Source organism: Podarcis bocagei (genome assembly GCF_964188305.1).
Source record: "Podarcis bocagei genome assembly, chromosome: 7".
Lineage (NCBI taxonomy): Eukaryota > Metazoa > Chordata > Lepidosauria > Squamata > Lacertidae > Podarcis > Podarcis bocagei.
In genome coordinates, this window is record NC_138132.1 from 86,478,455 (window position 1) to 86,497,559 (window position 19,105).

General features: G+C 48.2%; 1 protein-coding gene and 1 long non-coding RNA gene across 2 annotated transcripts; one reads left to right on the top strand and one right to left on the bottom strand.

Annotated features, from left to right (window-relative positions):
* The first annotated feature begins 88 nt into the window (after positions 1–88).
* On the top strand, positions 89–2,045 carry LOC308592087. Its single transcript, XR_014010364.1, has 3 exons — positions 89–294; positions 1,130–1,154; positions 2,015–2,045. It is a non-coding gene; the product is annotated as an uncharacterized lncRNA (long non-coding RNA).
* A 9,084-nt stretch (positions 2,046–11,129) lies between these two features.
* On the bottom strand, positions 11,130–17,637 carry LOC308592039 (transmembrane protein 116-like). Its single transcript, XM_081203308.1, has 3 exons — positions 17,386–17,637; positions 13,651–13,724; positions 11,130–12,048 (listed from the first exon to the last, which is right to left on the bottom strand). The coding sequence occupies exons 1-3, from the start codon at positions 17,450–17,452 to the stop codon at positions 11,839–11,841; spliced, it is 351 nt and encodes a 116-aa protein (XP_081059434.1). The 5' UTR covers positions 17,453–17,637; the 3' UTR covers positions 11,130–11,838.
* Positions 17,638–19,105: the final 1,468 nt, after the last annotated feature.

Genomic DNA, 19,105 nt, shown 5'->3' on the forward strand with positions numbered 1-19,105 from the left:
ATGCGGTTGCTTAGCAACGCGGAAGCGGACCTACAGCTCCCGTCGCCCTCTGGCGCATGCGCTTCGGCGTCGTGTCTTTTTTTTTAATACACCGAGTTCTGATTGGTCGCCTCTCCCACGCTCGTTCCGCCGCATGCGCGCGGCCGACTCGGTCTCCTCACGTGGTTTCCGACCTCCAGGACCTTGTAAGTAGCGTCTCTACGGTTGTCGCTTGGAGGGGAATTGTGGTCGTGTGAGCGCGCCGAGTTGCCTTGCGCGGGTTTGGGGAATAGCAGCTAAGGGCTCAGGCAGCAGGTACAGCTCGCCACGCGGGGGAGAAGCCGGCTGCTTCAATCAGCCCCTTTTCTCGGAACCAGGTGGACTAGCGCCTTACTTTATTTTGAGGGGAAGGAGCGTAGCTCAGTGGTTGAGCATCTGCTTTGCATCTGGAAGGTCCCAAGGTAGGGAGTGTACGCTATGTGAGACCTTGCAGAGCCGCTGCGGATAGATAACTACTAAATTCAGGGTCGCGGCCTGTCCTGTACAATACAGGATTGTCCCGTATTTCAGTGTAAGAAGCTCTCTCTCTCTGTGTGTCTCTCTTACTCTGCCAAGTTAGGTATCCTCTCCAAATGCATGTGTTCGAAAGGGTGTGAGAAAGGTCATGTATTTAAGCTGTGGGTAGCCAAGCACAGACAGATTTACAACTTCGTGGATGTGGGCGTGTGACAAATTTCAGAGGCGCCAATAGATTGTAATAGATTGCTTTGAATTCACTTCAGCACCAGCTGGAAAAAAAATAATAACCCCCCCCCCCAACTGCTCTGCCCGATCCTGTCCTATATTTTGCCAGAACAAAGGTGGCAGTCGTAAATGGACTGGTGGTCTGACTGTATAAAAAGAGCTGTCTACATTTCTGGGTTAGGAATAATTGAAGAATTGACCACAAGGATTCTGTGCTCTCATTCCCTGGGCCTAACTTCTATTCCACATCCCCCTCTCTCATTTATTTTAGAATTGCAGACATTTCGGTAGCCTGGTTCCTCATTTCATAACTGTAAGCTGATGGCGCTTTTTTCTTTGTTTTAATATGAGACTGCTACTGAGTGTTGGGATCTGATTTGTTACCTCTGTTTCCCCTTCTCTACAGGAACCAGACATCATGGTTCAGCTGGGTAAGTGGGATTACCGTATTTTTCACCCTATAGGGCGCACTTATTTTTTTTGGGGGGGGGGATAAAGAGGAAAAAATATTTTCCTCCCCCCGAGCTTGCCGGGCTGGGGGCGGGGGAAGCCCCAGCTTCCCCCGACCCCAGAACGGGTCCGGGAGCGACGGCGAGGTTGCATTCAATGGTACCATTGTTTAAGGGACGTGGGTAGCGCTGCGGTCTAAACCGCTGAGCGTCTTGGGCTTGCCTATGAGAAGGTTGGCGGTTCGAATCCCCGTGACAGGGTGAGCTCCCGTTGCTCGGACCCAGCTCCTGCCAACCTAGCAGTTTGAAAGCACGCCAAAAAGTGCAAGTAGATAAATAGGTACCGCTCCGGCAGGAAGGTAAACGGCGTTTCGGAGTGCTGCTCTGCTTTGTGGTCCGTTGCGCCACATGACCCGGAAAAACTGTCTGCGACAAACGCCGGCTCCCTCAGCCTGTAAAGCGAGATGAGCACTGTAACCCCAGAGTCGTCTGCGACTGGACTTGGCTGTCAGGGGTCCTTTACCTTTACCTTTTTTTTACCATTGTTTAAAGACTGAAACGACTTAAAAATTAACTGTAACTAAACAGATATTTGGTACTTCTAGGCGGGGTGGGGTGGGGTGTAAAAGCAAAAAACAGCATTTATGAGTGATATATATTGCAGATGAAGAAAAGCACTATGGAGTTGGTGGTCATCACTGCCTCCATTGGGAGCGAGTTCTACAGCTTAACTGTGCTCTGTGTAAAGAAGTATTTCCTTCAGCTTGTTTAACCACTGGAGGGAAATCTTCGATAAATGCAGGGTTTCTGTTGACATTGCCTTTGCACGGTCTCCCTTCCAGGGCACCGCCTCCTGAAAAAGTACTACAACGCCCTCAAGTTGTATATCCCTGGGACCCACCCTGTTATTATTGTGATTGCATTTTTAAAACAAACAAACTGTTTTTAATGTTGTATTTTAAATTGAGCTAGGACCTTGGAGTGAACAGTGGGCAATAAATCATATTAATGCAATGACATTGGTGGTGAGGGACTCTGCAGCAATACCCAGAGGGGACACACTTTCCCCAGCCCAGCTATTCTTCACAACCAGACACATTGACGTTCCCTCTACCTATGCAGCTGAGCACGCCGTCTCCTTCCAAGCCTATCGGGCAGCGACAAAAATATGATCCGTATGTGTTGATGCAGGTTGCTTCAGCCAGGCAATGCATAGGCATCTCCTTCTTGCACTCGTCTACGTCTTTGCAGAAAAGAAGAAAACGAGACTATATAGGAGCATGCTCTATGTACATGTGCACACAGAGAGAGATTTGCCCATCAAGCCCAGCATTGTCTACGCTGACTGGCAGCAGCTCTCCAGCCCTTCCCCTGCCACCTGAATCCTTTTAAATGGAGCTGGATGGTGGCCCTTCCCTTAAAAATAAAGCAAGGTTCCAGTCCTCATGGTTCTGAATACAGGGGTGATTTAAACAGGGAATTAAGAAGCTGCCTCCCACTCAATATTGTCTACACTGACTCCAGCCCTCTGTATCTGGCCCTCAGAATTCTGCCTAAGCCACATCCCCTCACTGCTCCTGCTTCACACTCTCAGGTGTCTGGCTTGAACTCTGATAATGCCTCTTTGCTTAGCTTCCTGGATGGAGGATAGGGAAAGCAGCCTATTGTGCAAAGGTAATAACTGCACAAATTGCTCCAGCCGCTTTTGCCTCTGGCCTCACGCACCATTCATACATGCCCCCTGGAAAGTTGACCGGAAGCGAATGTGACCCATCAGGCTGAGAGAGGTTCCCCTACCCTTGCCGTGAAGAGTATAGACAGCAACAACAAAGTGCCTTTTCTTTCCTCCGCCCAGGGCTTTCTGGATTCCTCCCCCTGCATCCGATGACCATCACAAACGCCGAAAGAGTGAGGAAAGCACAAGCCCAGCAGGCTGAGAGGGCTGCTCAGGAAGAAGCAAGCCCAGCTCAGAATGAATAAAGAGCAAAGTGTGGGGCTCTCGCTACCAGCTCAGAAGGCAGTGCCAGGATGAAGGACCGCCTGTTGTGCAGGAGAAGCGAGCAGACACAGGCTCTGTCTCTGTTTGCAACATGATAGAGCCGCAGCCTTCTCCAGGTTTGGTGACGTGTGGCCCGCCAGATGCTCCTGGACCCTCCTCAACCCCTGCAGGAATGACCAGTGGGCAGGGATGGTGGGAGCTGGAGCCCACTTCCACCTGGAGGGCTGCAGCCTCCCCACCCCATGGCCTAGCTCACAGCCTGACTCGACATAAGCGTTGTAACACCTGCTAAGAGAGGTACTTCCAGGAACGTGGGATGGGAGCCTTTGCAGGACTGCAACTCCCATGATACCTGTCCACTGCCTTTGCTGCCAGTTGGGCATTTATCATCATCCAACCATCCGCAGGTTTCCTGCTCCCATCTTTAAAAATTCAGTTCTTTCTCCACCTCTTGGCCAGATTTAACGCTTCTCTGGTGTCTGTAGAGTCACTGCCTTGTGAGATACTTTATTGGGGGAAAGGCTTTCCTCCTGGACCACTTTGGCAGAGGAATGTTAATGGACTGATGGGAGGGAAGGGAAGTTTTCCATCTACGCACCTGCCTGCTGATCTACGTCCTCCCACTAAAAAGGTGCAAAATCCACCTTTCTGGTAAATAAATAATAAAAAAAAGTTTCTAGGTCTTGGTATGTTGTATATATGAAAGTCCGAGGAGGCCTAAGAAGAGGTGTGTCTGGCAAAACAACAAAATCATTTGCAGGGGTTAGTGGATAAGATTTGAGGGCCCTGGCCACCTCTTGGCCATGACAAGCAGACTAAACAGTACTAAAGAATCATAGAATTATAGACTTGGAAGGGACCCTGAGGATCATCTAGTCCTGCAGTGTAGGAATAAGCTGATGTCCCATATGGGGCTCAAACCTGCAACCTTGGCACTATCAGCACCATGATCTAAGTAGTCTTGCTTTGTGGGTTTCCTCCTCAGTGGTAGAGCACATGCTCTTTTTCTTTTTGCATTCGGCAGATCCCAAAGGCAGATCAGTCTGCAAAACGGCTTTTATTATTTATTTTGTGAAATTTATACATAGCTTGAATGATTATTTTTTTTAAGACCTCAAAGCGGTTTGCAAAAAGATAGAACAAAATCAATAAAAATTCACAGCCTCACTTTAAAACATACAAAGCTTAAAATAGTAAAACAGTTTATTTTTATTTTTTTTATAAAATTTTTATTGGGTTTTCCACTTTTATAAAGACAATACAAACACAAAAATAACACAAACATGTATAGATTCAGCAGATCCTGGTTTCATAACCTTGTTCCCTGACTTCCCCCCGCCCCCCCTCGTGCATCCCAATTCCCAAGATTATATCAGCAAGTTGGTATTTCTCCTCTTAACCATCCTATTCATTTTATTACCTTTTCTCTAATAAAAAAATTGATTTTCCTAAGTTGGACCCAAGTTCTCTTCCATCGATTTTTGATTTTATCCTAATTAAAAGTCATATTAACCAAACCTAAAAGTCTTGAGAGTTTTTAAGAATCTCTTCTTCCCTCCCTCCCATCCCCGGTTTTTGTCCCTTCCCAATAAAAGTCCAAAGTCGATTCTCAGCCTGGGTTCCTCACGTCCGAGGCTTTCAAATCCCTTTCAGTCCCTCTTCGCCGGTCTTGTTGGTAATCCTTTATGTCAGTCGTCGAATCTGGAAAAAGGTCTTTCACCATCAAAGCATATTCTCTTCCCACAAGGAGATTTGAAAGCAACTGCTGAAGAATTTCCACAAAGCCTGTATCTTCAAACTCAGAGTCCAAACAGAGGCCCCAAACATATTTCTTTATTCTAAGTTCCTGTATTCCATATTGTCCCAGGGCCTCCTCCTTCTTCCTCTGCGTCTTTCGCAGACTTGTGGTAGATATGTTCCCAAAGTCTCCTTGCTTGTGTTGCACAGATGTCAGCTTTTGGTTGTTACTTCCCAAGGTTACTTTCTCTTTTTCTTGTTTAATCTCTTCCACCTCTGTAGACATTGTTTCCCATTCAGCTGTGGATTCTTTCTCATTCAGATCCTCAATACAAACAGCAGAGTTGCCTGTTCCCAAGGTCATAGTGATAAGTTGTTTATTCATGGCTAAGCTCTGCTCTTGTAAGATTCCCACCAATTGAAACATCCTTTCGATTTCCACTAGTAACTTTCCATCCACAGCCATTGTATCCATTGTAGTTTCACAGAATTCCCCCTAGGGGGAATCTGGTTACTTATTAGTCTTTTCTCCAAGAGTCCTTTAGCTTGTTGTTATTACTTTGTTTCCAACAATTTTGTCTCAATTATAACTCGTTTTAATCCAGAGGGATCTTAGGTAATGATTTTTCCGCTTTAAACTGCCCGTTTGGCAGCTTTGACAGCTGTCAAACTCCGCAGCTCTTACACAGGCACAAAGGCAGGACGTTCCCGAGCCCGGGAGGGGGGGTTGTTCAAAACATAAAAAGGGTCTCCAAAACTCCACTCTCCAGCACAAGATTTGCTTTAACTAAATCTTGAAAGTTAATGTCCTTTTTAACTCACCCCGCCAAGGGTAGGCTCTCCAGCTTAGCTCTTATGTCGTTGCTTAGATCGTCTGCAAGGGGGGGGGGGTGCGGACTTCCTTTTAGCACACCCCCCGGTCGTCTCCAATTCAAGGTAAAATTTTTAAAGTCCGAATCCGTCTTACTCACGGGTAATTCTTTCAGTCCAAATTTTCAAGGAAGAAAGTCAGCGCTCACTGGTCATGGCTCGCGGCTTCGCCCCACCGAGGTAGCGGTCGACTCTCAGTGCCACGCCACCCCCGTATCCCCTCCGCAGCCTTTAAAAAGGCTCTTCGCGAATCAGGGGGGGCGCTTAAGGCACCCGCCGAGTCTTCAGTCCGCAGGCTTCCGCGCCTGCGGCTTTTAAGGGTCCCCGCGTCGCCGGCGCGGCAAAGACCCGTCCTCAGTGGAGCCGATTCCCTCCGGAGCTCGGAGGGAATCCGCCATTTCCAGATCGCGTCAACCCGGAAGTCCCTAAAATAGTAAAACAGTTTAAAGTTACTTCAACTTTCTAAGCATCTGGGTAGGCTGGTCTAAACAAGAATGTTTTTATCAGACATTGAATAACGTGAAGGCTCAATCTCAAAAGGCAGGGAGTCCCAAATTGTAGGTGCTGCCATAATGTGCAACCGAATTCTTACAAAAGCAGAGTCAGACCATTGGGCCCATTCTCTCTACACAAGTAGTTCTCAAATGGGTCTCCAGCTGTTGTTGGGCTCCAACTCCCATCATCCCTAGCTAGCGGGACCAGTGGGCAGGGATGATGGGAGTTGTAGTCCAACTACATCTGGGGACCCAAGGTTGAGAAACACTGCACACTGACTGGCAGCACCTCTGCAAGGTTCTCTCCCAGCCCTACTGGGAGATGCCAGAAATTCATAGCATCACAGAACTGTATAATTATACCTTCTGCATGCAAAGCAGATGTTCTGCTAGCAGCTGGCAAAGGAGGGGTAGAACACTCCGTTAGAACGTAAGAACTTTGCTGATGCAAATCGAAAGGGCCCATCTAGTCCAGGGTCCAGTTCAGTCTCCCCCTCCCCAAGAGGGCAGCTAGATGCCGACAAGGAGGGGATGAATGAAACCGTTATCCCACAATATTGCTTCCAAGCAACTAAGTATTCAGACACATACTGCCTCCATTACTGGACCTCTGGGTATAGGGCAATATATAAATTAATACTTAATAACAGTATATAGCCAATGTGGCTACTAGCCACTGATTGCTTTATCGTTTGTAAATTTGTCTGAAAGGGAGGGGCTAAATTTGTCTGAAGGGAAGTTCAGTGGTAGAGAATCTGCTTTGCATACAGAATATTACCATCAGTGCTTTGTTACTCACCTAAAGTGTCTCAAGGTGATGTACATGAATGGCCATTCAAAACCAGAAAATGCATTTAAAACAAAACTCAAACTATACCTAAGACTGATACATGTGGCAAAGACCCATTCACCCTGCTGGGAAAACCAGCCAGAACAAAAATGTCTTCATTTGTTTCAGAAAACGCAGGTGTTGGGCACCTGTTGTAACTCAATGTGCGCTACTCCAGATAATGGGTGGCTGTTGTGATGGAATAACAGTTCCATTGGGGCATTAAATTCAGGTAGGTAGGTTGATCTGACGCAGTAGAAATAAAATTTGTCCAGTAGCATCTTAGAGACCAACTAAGTTTGTTCTTGGTATGAGCTTTCGTGTGCATGCACACTTCTTCAGATACACTGAAACAGAAGTCACCAGACCTTTATATACTGAGAGGGTGGAGAGCGGTAAGTTTACCACACTTATCAGCCAATCACCCATTCCCACCACCCTTCTGAGTAATACCCCTCCCCACCCTCCCACTATATATAAAGGTCTGGCGACTTCTGTTTCAGTGTATCTGAAGAGGTGTGCATGCACACGAAAGTTCATACCAAGAACAAACTTAGTTGGTCTGTAAGGTGCTACTGGAAGGATTTTTTTCATTTTGTTTCGACTACGGCAGACCAACACGGCTACCTAGCTGTAATAAAGAACAGAAGGTCGGCGGTTCGAATCCCCGCGATGGGGTGAGCTCCAGTTGCTCGGTCCCTGCTCCTGTCAACCTAGCAGTTCAAAAGCACATCAAAGTGCAAGTAGATAAAGGGGCCCCTTTACCATTACCTTTTTAAGGTGCTACTGGAAAATTTTTATATGTATTTCTATTGGGGCATTAAAACATCCTTAATTAGAATATCTCGTTCTCTGGCATCTTCAGGTAGGAAGGGGAAACGGGCAGCTGTCTGAAACTCTGGTGGGGAGCTCCTCAAATACAAGACTGATCCATGGGTACATTGTTTTATGAAGCACCTTTCCTGTGAGGCGATTTGCAAACATACAGTAAAATCGACAGAAACAGGTTTTAAGAACAGCAAGCACCGGCTTGAAAACAGTAGTAAAAGTAAAGGGACCATTAGGTCCAGTCATGGATGACTCTGGGGTTCCGGCACTCATCTCGCTTTACTGGTCGAGGGAGCTGGTGTACCACTTCCGGGTCATGTGGCCAGCATGACTAAGCCGCTTCTGGCGAACCAGAGCAGTGCATGGAAATGCCGTTTACCTTCCCGCCGGAGTGGTACCTATTTATCTACTTGCACTTCGTGCTTTCGAACTGCTAGGTTGGCAGGAGCATTGAAAACAATATGAAACACCTAAAACAGACCTTTTCACGCAGCTGGGAAGAATGATAAATACCAAAACGTCCTGGAGTGTTTCCAAAAAGTGCAAAGAATTCACACTGCCATACCTCAGCAGGGATGCTGTTCCTCAAAATATTGGAAGCCCCACTGAAAGCCCTCCCTCCCTGGTTACTTTTGGGGGCTTCTTAGGGACTTCCAGGGAGAGAAATTCCTGCAGAATCAAGAGTGGGGAGGGCGTGTCTTCCTTGAATGCAAACTTAGAAAACTGAAATACGTTCCTGTAGTTCTTGTGCTATAAAGGAATGATAAGGATGCCCTTAAGATCTTTGGAATGCAAGCTATTAACTGCTTCATTTTAAGTATGCAAGCAAGCTGCTCCCTACATAGAATAGAATCATAGAGTTGGAATAGACCACAAGGGCCATCGAGTCCAACCCCCTGCCAAGCAGGAAACATAAGTGATTCAGCTGCATAGAGTAGTGTCAGAGCTGCCCGAGGTCCCAGCTCACAAAGGACCAACGCCGGTTCGTTGTTATATACAAAAGTCTTTATTGAAGTTCAGTTTTGGTTTCACAGCCGCAGCGCGCAGCTCTACGTCTGAAACTCTAGACCGCTGAAGCTCCGTCTGAGTCTCCTCCCCCCAGACACCAGTTTAAGACTCTGGCCTTGCTCCACCTCTTCCTTTGCTCTTTCCTCCTCTGGTTCCACCCGTCCGCTGGGGTCTTGCCCTTCCTAGACTCTTCTGACGCTGAGTCCCCTGAATCTTCCCCTTCCTCCGGCGGGCTTTAGGACCTGGTTCCCAATCCGGGTTTTCTGCTGTCCCACACGCCTGTACATTCGAACTTGGCGCGCGCGCCCAGCCGGCAACCTTTCTCCTGACCGTTACACTGCTCCTGTCACTGCTTCCCCCTTCGGGGGGGCTAGCTGGACCTGACCTCCCCTCCGTTCCCCCACTCTCCGATAGAGGCGTGGTCAGCCCTGACTCATCTTCTCTCCCTGCTGGAGGAGACGCTGGCCCTGACACATGGGACTCTTCCCCCCCACTACGCTCTGGTGGGGAAGCTGGTCCTGATCTCCCGCTGCTGCTTTGGGAGTCCCCGCTGGCCCCTTGTTTCTGGTGCGTCCCCCCTGGGACCCCCCTTGCCCTGACCATTGGCGCCTCCTTCTGGGAATCTTCCAATCCGCTGGAGAAGCTCATGGAATCTCTCGGGTCACTGTCATACTCCCCTACGCTGCCCTCAGATTCTTCCCCTTCGCTCTCCATTTCCTTCCTCCCCTGTGCCTCTGTTCCTGAGCCCCTGACATCCATCCCCCCTCAAAGCCCCCCTTCCCCCCTCCCCCTCTTCGGGTGCGAGTTCCGGGTGCTCCATTGCTGTGGGGGTGAGTGCAGGATACCGTTCTTTCCCCCTGGTGTGCAGCCGGCCAGCTGGATCCGGCCAGCCCGTAATGGGCTCGTCGACGTCGATCTCCTCTGCTTCCATCTCTCTGCATTCGTGCTCGAACCCAGGATCCTCCCCCAACACGTCCATGTCCTTCCCTCCCCCTGTTACCTCGGGTGATGTTGCGTGTAAGGGCCCCCTCAGCAGTTCCCTGCTCCACCCCACCTCCGGTTGATAGTCCCACCAATAGGAGCGGTCTGTGACAAACCCCGAGAGTGATCCCTCTGGGGAGCTTGTTTCTGGCGCCGTTTCCTCAGCTGATGAGAACCCCTTATAATAGGAGCAACTGTAATACGGTCTTTGCTCTAATAAAATTTGCATTTTTCCCCAGTTGCAAAAGCCTTAAGAAGAATGCACTGAAATAGTTTAATGAAATCAAATGTTTCACTCCGTGCTGTGTAACCTAGCAGCTGTAAAACAGTTTGTCCTTGTTGGGTGACTAACTCAGAACTTCAAGGACCGTTAAGTGTCATTTCACTAGCATTTAGGAACAATTAACCATGTGTACAAACTTGGCTTTCCCTCCCTCGCCCTTTTCATCCAGGGGGAAACAGCCAAGACCTAACATGAGAAGAGTCCTGCCAGTCAGGCCAATGAGCCATCAAGTCCAACCCCATCTTCTTACCGTGGCCAAAGAGAGGCAAGTGGTCAACCCACAAGCAGGAGCTGAGCACAAGATTCTTTTCTTGCAATTGGATGGCCAGGGCTGAGGGCAGTTTTGGTTCAAGCGGCTGGAGGACACCATCTTGGCCAAAACTGAGCTTAGGCTGAGCAAATGATGGAAGAGAGGCACGCTTATATGGCTGCTCGAACTTGCCCAGGAGGGAGTCCCATTGCAGGGGTGGCACTTGCTTCCAAGTAAGCATGCCGAGATGTGCACAACTCGCAATGTATTCAAAGGGCCCCCTCGGTGTGTACAAGCGTACACACACACACACTGGTGTGGTGTGTGTATGAGTCAGTGATAGCGCAGTAGTTAGAGAGCTGGACTAGGTCTGGGAGAGCTCACAGGGTGGCTCTTGGGCCAGTCACAGTATCTCTGCCTAACCCACCTCACAGGGTTGTTGTAAGGATAAAGTGGGGAGGAGTAGGAGGTAAGCCAGCTTGAGTCCTTGGAGGAAAGATGAGATACAAGAAGAAGAAGAAGAAGAGGAGGAGTTTGGATTTGATATCCCGCTTTACCACTACCTTAAGGAGTCTCAAAGCAGCTAACAATCTCCTTTCCCTTCCTCCCCCACAACAAACACTCTGTGAGGTGAGTGGGGCAGAGAGACTTCGGAGAAGTGTGACTGGCCCAAGGTCACCCAGCAGCTGCATGTGGAGGAGCAGGGAAGCGAAGCCGGTTCACCAGATTACGAGTCCACCGCTCTTAAGCACTACACCACACTGGCTCATATAAATGTTAACAGTAATAATAATAATAATATCCAAGACACTAAATGCCACATGTTCCCTTTTGTCTTTACTGTTGAGTGGAAAACAACAAAAACAAGCAGCTCTGAGGAAGAAAAGGTCGGCCCCAAAGCAGCCTATTCTCACCCACATCCAGATTCCAACACAGTCCTGGAATAATCTCCTGTACAGGAACTGCTGCAGAATTCAAAGAGGCTCCCCCTCGCCCATAGAAAGAATGGTTGTCAAACACACCATCCAGGTCCCATGACGAAGCCTCAGCTTTCCTGCTCCACCAAAAGGCTCATTGGGGAGAGGTTGCCGTTGCTGCCGCCGCTGGCCAGTCGCGGTCTTGCTCCTTGTGTAGACCTGTCCTTTTCTGAATGCCAGAGTTCTTGCCCCTTCCCTCCCACCTTGTAGGTTACAGGGCGCTGGACTGGATAAGGCCTCTTGAACATGGCAGGGCACGGGTGGGATCAGGTGGGGAGCCTGGTGGGCCAAGGGGGCTGGGCTGCCCACCTTCCCCTCTGGCAATACGTGGCAGCGAGGAGGGGGTGCCAAAGGAGTGGGAGGAGAGAGTTTCGGGTGCTCAGCCAGAGGGACTCCAAAAGCTCCCTTGCTCACAGCGCCGTGGAGCCCGCAGCGGACTTGGCCTCTGCCTGGCGGCCAGCGGCAGGAAGCGTGCTTTCGCAGAACCTCTTCTGGGACTGCAGGAGCGGCGTCTGTGTCTCGCCGTCTTGGCAGGCCCTGCGCTTCATGCAGCGGAACGTATGCTGGGTCCAGCAGTAAACGGCGCAGTTCAGGAGGCCCTGGGATGACGCCGTCAGAGCCTAGGAGAGAGATGGGGAGACGGGCAGGGTCAGTGGCTGCAGCAGAACTGGAGAGCAGCAAAATTCCAGTTGAAGCAGAGGAATCCAGCGGTGCCATTTCAATCAGCTCTTCCCCCCCCTCAAGACCATGAGGTCTAGCACCTTAATTTACTTTTTTGGGGAAGGAACACAACGCAGCAGTAAAGCCCTTGATCAGCATGCTGAAGGTCTTGGGTTCGAAACCTGGCACCTCCAGGTAGGTGTGGGAGAGACCCTTGCCTGAAAGCTGTGGAATCATTTATTACGCGTGACGCCGCTAATTGGATTTACGATCCCCAATTAGCTCTTTATGGCAGCTTCAGCAGGTCCGGCACACTTCCTCTGCGCGATCTGCTCCTTCTTCCAGTCACGCCTCAGCAGAGTAAAACACAGCAGCAAACTGTCACTTGCTTCCGACAAACACACAGAGCACAGCAATGTCCATTTACAGCTCTTTATTGCATCATTTTCTCCGGAAAATTCCAGGACTCCTCGCAGCCATTACGAACTGCATCTCTCTCTCTCAAGACCCGAGAGGAACAGACAGACTCCTCCCAAATCTCCTCCCAGCTTCCAAAGCTGACGTCAGAATGCTGAGGCATCATGGGAACAACTTAACCTCTTAAGTTCCGACTCCCATAAAAGCTACTGGTCCAACTCCATGAAATACCGTATTTTTCGCTCTATAGGATGCACGGGGCCATAGGACGCACTGGACCATAGGAGGGGGAGAACAGGGGGGGGGATTCTCCCCCTCTCAGCTAGCGGCAAAACTGGGATTATTACCCCATATGGGGTAGATCCACATGTACATATTGGTTTGCCTTCAAGGATCCAACTGTGAACTGATGTGAGTAAACTTATTTTTATCATCTTTGAATAAGATTGTGGCATCTTTATTCTTTTTAAGAGGGATTCAAGGGAATTTACCAGGAACGTACAATTCAATCTGAGACAGATTGAATTGTATAATAGTGAGAGGCTCACACGAGCCTGCAACCAGTTATCTGCTGTGCATGAAAAGAGGAATGTAAACCCTGCTAAGTAAAGGAAGTTGCTAGCGCAAGTTAGGAAGGATATTAATAAACAATATATCCTCTCCTGCCACCCTGAACATTCCCACAATCACCTGCTCAGGCACTGACAAGCCCCAGACCTGCTTGTTTTCAGCAAGGTAACAGGGCTGCTCCCATTTGAATTTGTATTTCTCAGAACCCTATTCAATTTTGAAATAACCAACCATGAAATGAAAACCATATAAAAATGTTTAAATCAGAAATCGGATAACTGTTGGGGGGGGGATGCATTCTTAATTGCCTGCATAAGCCTGATGGAAAAGAAAAAAATTTCAGCGGGCACTGAAAACCTGGCACAAAAAGGCGCCTGCTAAATCTCTAGTGGCAGAGTGTTCCACAGGACTGGGCCAATGACACTAAAGTCTCTGCTTCTTGTTGTTGTCAAATTTGCCTCATCAATTCGGGGAACGAGCAAAGACTCTCCTGCAGGTGATCAAGGGTTCAGGTGATCTCTGAGTTACCCTGGACCTAAGTTTTTCAGGGCTTCAAAGATTAACACAATGCTTACCTCTAAAACACAAAATCCCATGTACGGCCTGGTGTGCTCCAAAGATGTCAGTCTGAAGATTCCAAGGATAAAGGCTGGAAAAATCCAAAGGGGAGGACTCAGTCACCAATAAAATCGCATCGCTGTAGCCCCAAAGTGACTTCAGTAAGGCACAGGTAGGTGTTTTTATTTCCCCAGCCAATTATTTGTTTTACTTATTAAACCTGTATCCTCTCAAAGAAGTCCCAGGGTGGCAAACTTCAAAACTTTAAAGCAGGCTTCCTCAACCTCGGCCCTCCAGATTTTTTGAGACTACAATTCCCATCATCCCTGACCACTGGTCCTGCTGGCTAGGAATCATGGGAGTTGAAGGCAAAAAACATCTGGAGGGCCAAGGTTGAAGAAGCCTGCTTTAAAGAATACAACTGAAAATACAGTACTTTTAAAACAATTTAAACCAGGGTTTTTTTTTCTTTTTTTAAAAAAAAATTTTTTATTGATTTTACAAAAGTTTTATAAACATTACAAACAAATAAAAAGACAAAACAAACATGTATAGTTTCGTATCCTTTTTTCATAAACCTCACTTCTCTGACTCCCCCAAACCTCCCCTTTCTACATCCCAATTTCCAAAATTATTTCAGCAAGTCCTGAAATTAATTTTGTCAAATTTGTTCCTTATTTGTTCTTTTCTTTTACTTAATCCTTTGTCGCTGTAATCTCCTTTTCTTACTAAGAACCTCAACATTTTAACATTCATTAATTTTATAGTATTTCTTAAGATACGTTTTATATTTCTTCCAATCTTCATCCGCCGTCTCTTTCCCCTGTTCACGAATTATGTCAGTCATTTCAGCCAGTGTCATATAGTCTATCACCTTCATCTGCCATTCTTCCAGAGTGGGTAGATCTTGAGTCTTCCAATGCTTTGCGATAAGGATCCTTGCTGGTGTAGTAGCGTACATAAAAAAATTCCTGTCTTTCTTCGACACCAATTGGTTAGCAATGCCCAAGAGAAAGGCCTCTGGTTTCTTAGGGAAAGTACATTTTAGTACCTTTTTCATTTCATTATATATCATTTCCCAGAAAGCCTTAATCTTCGGGCACGTCCACCAAAGGTGGTAGAAAGTACCTTCAGTTTCTTTACACTTCCAACACTTATTGTCAGGCAAATGATAGATTTTTGCAAGCTTGACTGGGGTCATGTACCACCTATACATCATTTTCATAATATTTTCCTTTAAGGCATTACATGCCGAAAATTTTATACCGGTGTTCCACAACCATTCCCAGTCAGCAAACATAATGTTATGACCAATGTCCTGTGCCCACTTAATCATAGCTGATTTGACTGTTTCGTCTTGTGTATTCCACTTCAGCAACAAGTTATACATTCTTGACAAATTCTTGACATTGGGTTCTAACAATTCTGTTTCTAGTTTAGATTTTTCCACCTGGAAGCCAATTTTCCTGTCTTGTTTGTATACCTCCATTATTTGAAAATAATGGAGCCAATCTCGTAAGATATTTTAAGATATTAACGGATGCAAAGGAAAGAGGGGGATTTGCCCTGCCGGACTTAAAACTGTACTATGAAGCAGCAGCGTTCTGCTGGATGAAAGAATGGATGCTCCTCGAGAATACAGATATCTTGGATTTAGAAGGTTTTAATAATGCATTTGGATGGCATGCATATTTGTGGTATGAGAAAGTTAAAGTGCATAGGGCCTTTAAAAATCATATTGTTAGAAAAGCATTGTATAATGTTTGGACTAGATACAAGGATTTGTTGGAAAACAAAGCCCCTAGATGGTTGTCACCCTTGGAGGCTAAAGCGGTGAAAAAACTCAATATGGAGGCCAAATGGCCAAAGTATTGGGAAATTTTGGAACAAGATGGAGATAAACTGAAACTACAGAGTCATGAGAAATTAAAAACAAACCAGGGCTTTTTTTCCAGCTGGAACGGCACCTCTCAGGTGGGCGCCATTGCTATTATAAGAGAACAAGGGAGGCGTTCATAGTGAGTGGCCCCTGGAAGGCTGTCCATCAGAGACTGCGGCCCTCAAGGTGACAAAGGTCACCCACCCCTGATTTACATACAACACCCTTTCCCCACTGCCCGATGTTTTAGCAATAATTTGAGAGCTTTATCAATTAACCCGAGCCACTGAGGAATCCAAGTTGCTAAATGCACCCCTGGATTTTGTGGGCTCAGAATTCAGCTGAAACGTCCAAAGTACTTACTTATTTTTTTAAAAAACCAATACATACCAACACACCTCCCCCCCCCATCATCACGTTTACAAATCTAAGCTTGCTTCTTTCCTATTCCACCCCCTCTCTTTTCCCCCCTTTCGGTAAAGGTAAAGGTAGAGGGACCCCTGACCATTAGGTCCATCGTGGCCGACTCTGGGGTTGCGGCGCTCATCTCTCTTTATTGGCTGAGGGAGCTGGCGTACAGCTTCCGGGTCTTGTGGCCAGCATGACTAAGCTGCTTCTGGCGAACCAGAGCAGCGCACAGAAACGCCGTTTACCTTCCCACCAGAGTGGTACCTATTTATCTACTTGCACTTTGACGTGCTTTCGAACTGCTAGGTTGGCAGGAGCAGGGACCGAGCAACGGGAGCTCACCCTGTTGCGGGGATTCGAACCGCCGACCTTCTGATCGGCAAGTCCTAGGCTCTGTGGTTTAACCCACAGCGCTACCCGCGTACCCCTTTGGGTACTTGTTGTATTTAGACCGCAAGTCTACGGAAAATGCCCTGTCACTTTGAAAAACTGAATCCATAAACTCCTTAGGAGTTTCAGGCTCCTTCTAAACAAAATTTAGTGATAAGGAAAGGGAAACACAGGGAGGAATCTAGCTCTGAAGGAAATGTGCTTAGCACAACTTGCCCTGCCTCAGAAGCAAAGCAAATAAATCTAAGTAATCCACATAAACTGGATTTGCACCATGTATTTTTGGTGGGTCTTTAAGTGGGTTCCCCCCCCCCAACATTGTATGGAATAAAAATAGTGGTGTTTATTTATCTCTTTTTTGGAGGGGATTTAAAAGTCTGTGGATTATTAATAATCGAGAATGTCAAATAACACTGGTGAAAGAGTTTTAGCATATTAGAAAGACATGGAAGTTCACAGAAGGACATTTTCCAGTCTCCAGCTCCCCTCCCCTTTCATCCAACTTGCATCCCCCCAAAACCTTTCTGGAGCTTCCAAGCTCTAAGGTAAAGGGACCCCTGACCTTTAGATCCAGTCGCAGACGACTCTGGGGTTGCGGCGCTCATCTCTCTTTACTGGCCGATGTCATGTGGCCAGCATGACTAAGCCGCTTCTGGCAAACCAGAGCAGCACAGGAAAATGCTGCTTACCTTCTCGCCGGAGCGGTACCTATTTATCTACTTGCACTTTCACGTGCTTTTGAACTGCTAGGTTGGCAGGAGCTGGGACAGAGCAACGGGAGCTCACCCCATCGCGGGGATTCGAACCACCGACCTTCTGATCAGCAAGTCCTAGGCTCTGTGGTTTAGACCACAGCACCACCTGCCCCTAATTTTCCAGAATGCCTTTTTTGTGGGTTATTGGGAGAAAAGGTGAGGAGGAACATTGTTTTATTGATTTCCTTTAAATTAATTTATCTGAGAGGACAAGCCACATATATATCTATATCTACTTATCCGGGAGTAACTCTCATTGACTTTCTAGACACGTAACAAGGCAGACTGTCAAAGGCAGGGCATTCCCCAGCTTTCCTTACCTGGACCCCAGCAGCAAAAAAATATCATGGGGTACAAAAACACTCTTTGCTCTACCATCTTAATCATCGCCCACTCCTGATCGCCCACATAGCCAGTTGAATTCAGAAACCTCTTGTACAGCCCTCTGGCTTGGATAAGTAAAACCTGCAGAAAAACCAAAACCAGTTATCAGAATCTACTATAGTCATACCTCATGTTACGGACGCTTCAGGTTACGTGTTTTCGGGTTACAGACTGCGAGAAACCCAGAAGTACCAGAACAGGTTACTTCTGGGTTTCGCCGCTCGCACATGCGCTGAATCACGCATGCACAGAAGCACCGAATTGCGCCTGTGCAGACGCGGCGCTTCAGGATGCAAACGCTGCGGGTTGCGGACGTGCCTCCATCACGGATTACGTCCACAACCCGAGGTTCCACTGTAGTTCCTTCTGATCACGTTTAATGCGGAGGGCGTGGGCTCCAAGCCCCAGGCAGCAATGAATCCCAGGATGAAATACACCCTGACTTCCTCAGAGGAAGGTGCTGCTATAAATCTCACTAACATGAGCAATACACTCAATGTGTAAATAAAATAAAATTCAGCACAACCTTCTGCTTATAATAGCAATGAAGTAGATGAAACAGGTAGCACTAAAAATACAGCAAAATCGCATCTGGCATGTGAGTTACATTTAGGGCTGGGCGATATAGCCCTTTCCGACTTCAGAGGAGAGGGGGTTGCGGGCAGAAATCCTCCCACATCCTCACGCGGGGGCTAGCCTTTGCCCCCGCGAGAGTAGGGAATCCCCGGGCGTGTCGGCGATCAGCGGGCCGGGGAGGCGTGGTCTAGCCTATTTAAGGCTAGGCACGCCCAGGGACCGCCCTCTTTGCCCCTTCCAGCTGAGCGGGTTTTTCCTCACCTTCTGCCTCGCGCCTGGCTTCACCCTCCAGAGCTGAAATCACTGGGAGACCACGGTCCCCACCGAGCAAGAAATCGCTTTTGCTGGGGTGGCATTGGCCGGTCGGAAGAAGGTTGGGAGGCACGCGCCGGGAATTTTCTTTTACTCGGAGGCCTTCTTGACAGTCGGCAGGGGAAGCGCCGGAGGATCACACCAGCCACTCGAGCACCCCTCGAGCCGTAGCGGGTGGCAAGGAGTACAGGCAGCAGCGTGATTAAACGGAAAAGCAGGAAGGGAGCGCCCCGCTCTGTCCTTCCGCTCCTTCCTATCGCTTTGGTGCGCTTTTCTTCCTTGCAAATCTCTCTTGTTTCCTGGTTTTCAACTGCGGTTACTACGTTCACGTGGCTTGCCGGCTGGCTCCAACCCCCCCCCCCCCGCTTTCCCCTGCTTTCCCCCTTGCATCGCCTGGGTCCGCGCTCCCCACGGGACGACGCCTCCTGCCCTTCTACCTTTCCCTTCCCAGCTCTTGTTCTGCCCCCGGTTCAGCATTGCATTCTGTTCTCCTGTTTCTACTCTGCAACGTCGCCTGCTTTGTCTGAGCAATAAGTTTGCCTGGTTGCTGTGGATACAGCGGCATCCCGCCTTCCTGGGGGAGTGCCACTTGAGGTTGTGGCTGCCATTTTTGATAAGGGCTTTGTAAGGGCAGGCGATCGGCGCCATCTTTGTGGGCGCACGTGGTAGTAGCCCGAGCGGCCATTTTGGTTGAGGGCTTCTGGCGGTCGCCATCTTGGGAGGGCCCACGTGTCGTCGCCCGGGCGGCCATTTTGGGTGAGGCGCTCA

Coding starts and splice junctions, on each gene's coding strand:
- LOC308592039 (XM_081203308.1), bottom strand. CDS start 17,452: ATGATTAAGATGGTAGAGCAAAGAGTGTTTTTGTACCCCATGATATTT. Junction 13,725..17,385: donor TTTTTGCTGCTGGGGTCCAG/GTAAGGAAAGCT, acceptor GGATTTTTCCAG/CCTTTATCCTTGGAATCTTC. Junction 12,049..13,650: donor TGGGATTTTGTGTTTTAGAG/GTAAGCATTGTG, acceptor TCTCTCTCCTAG/GCTCTGACGGCGTCATCCCA.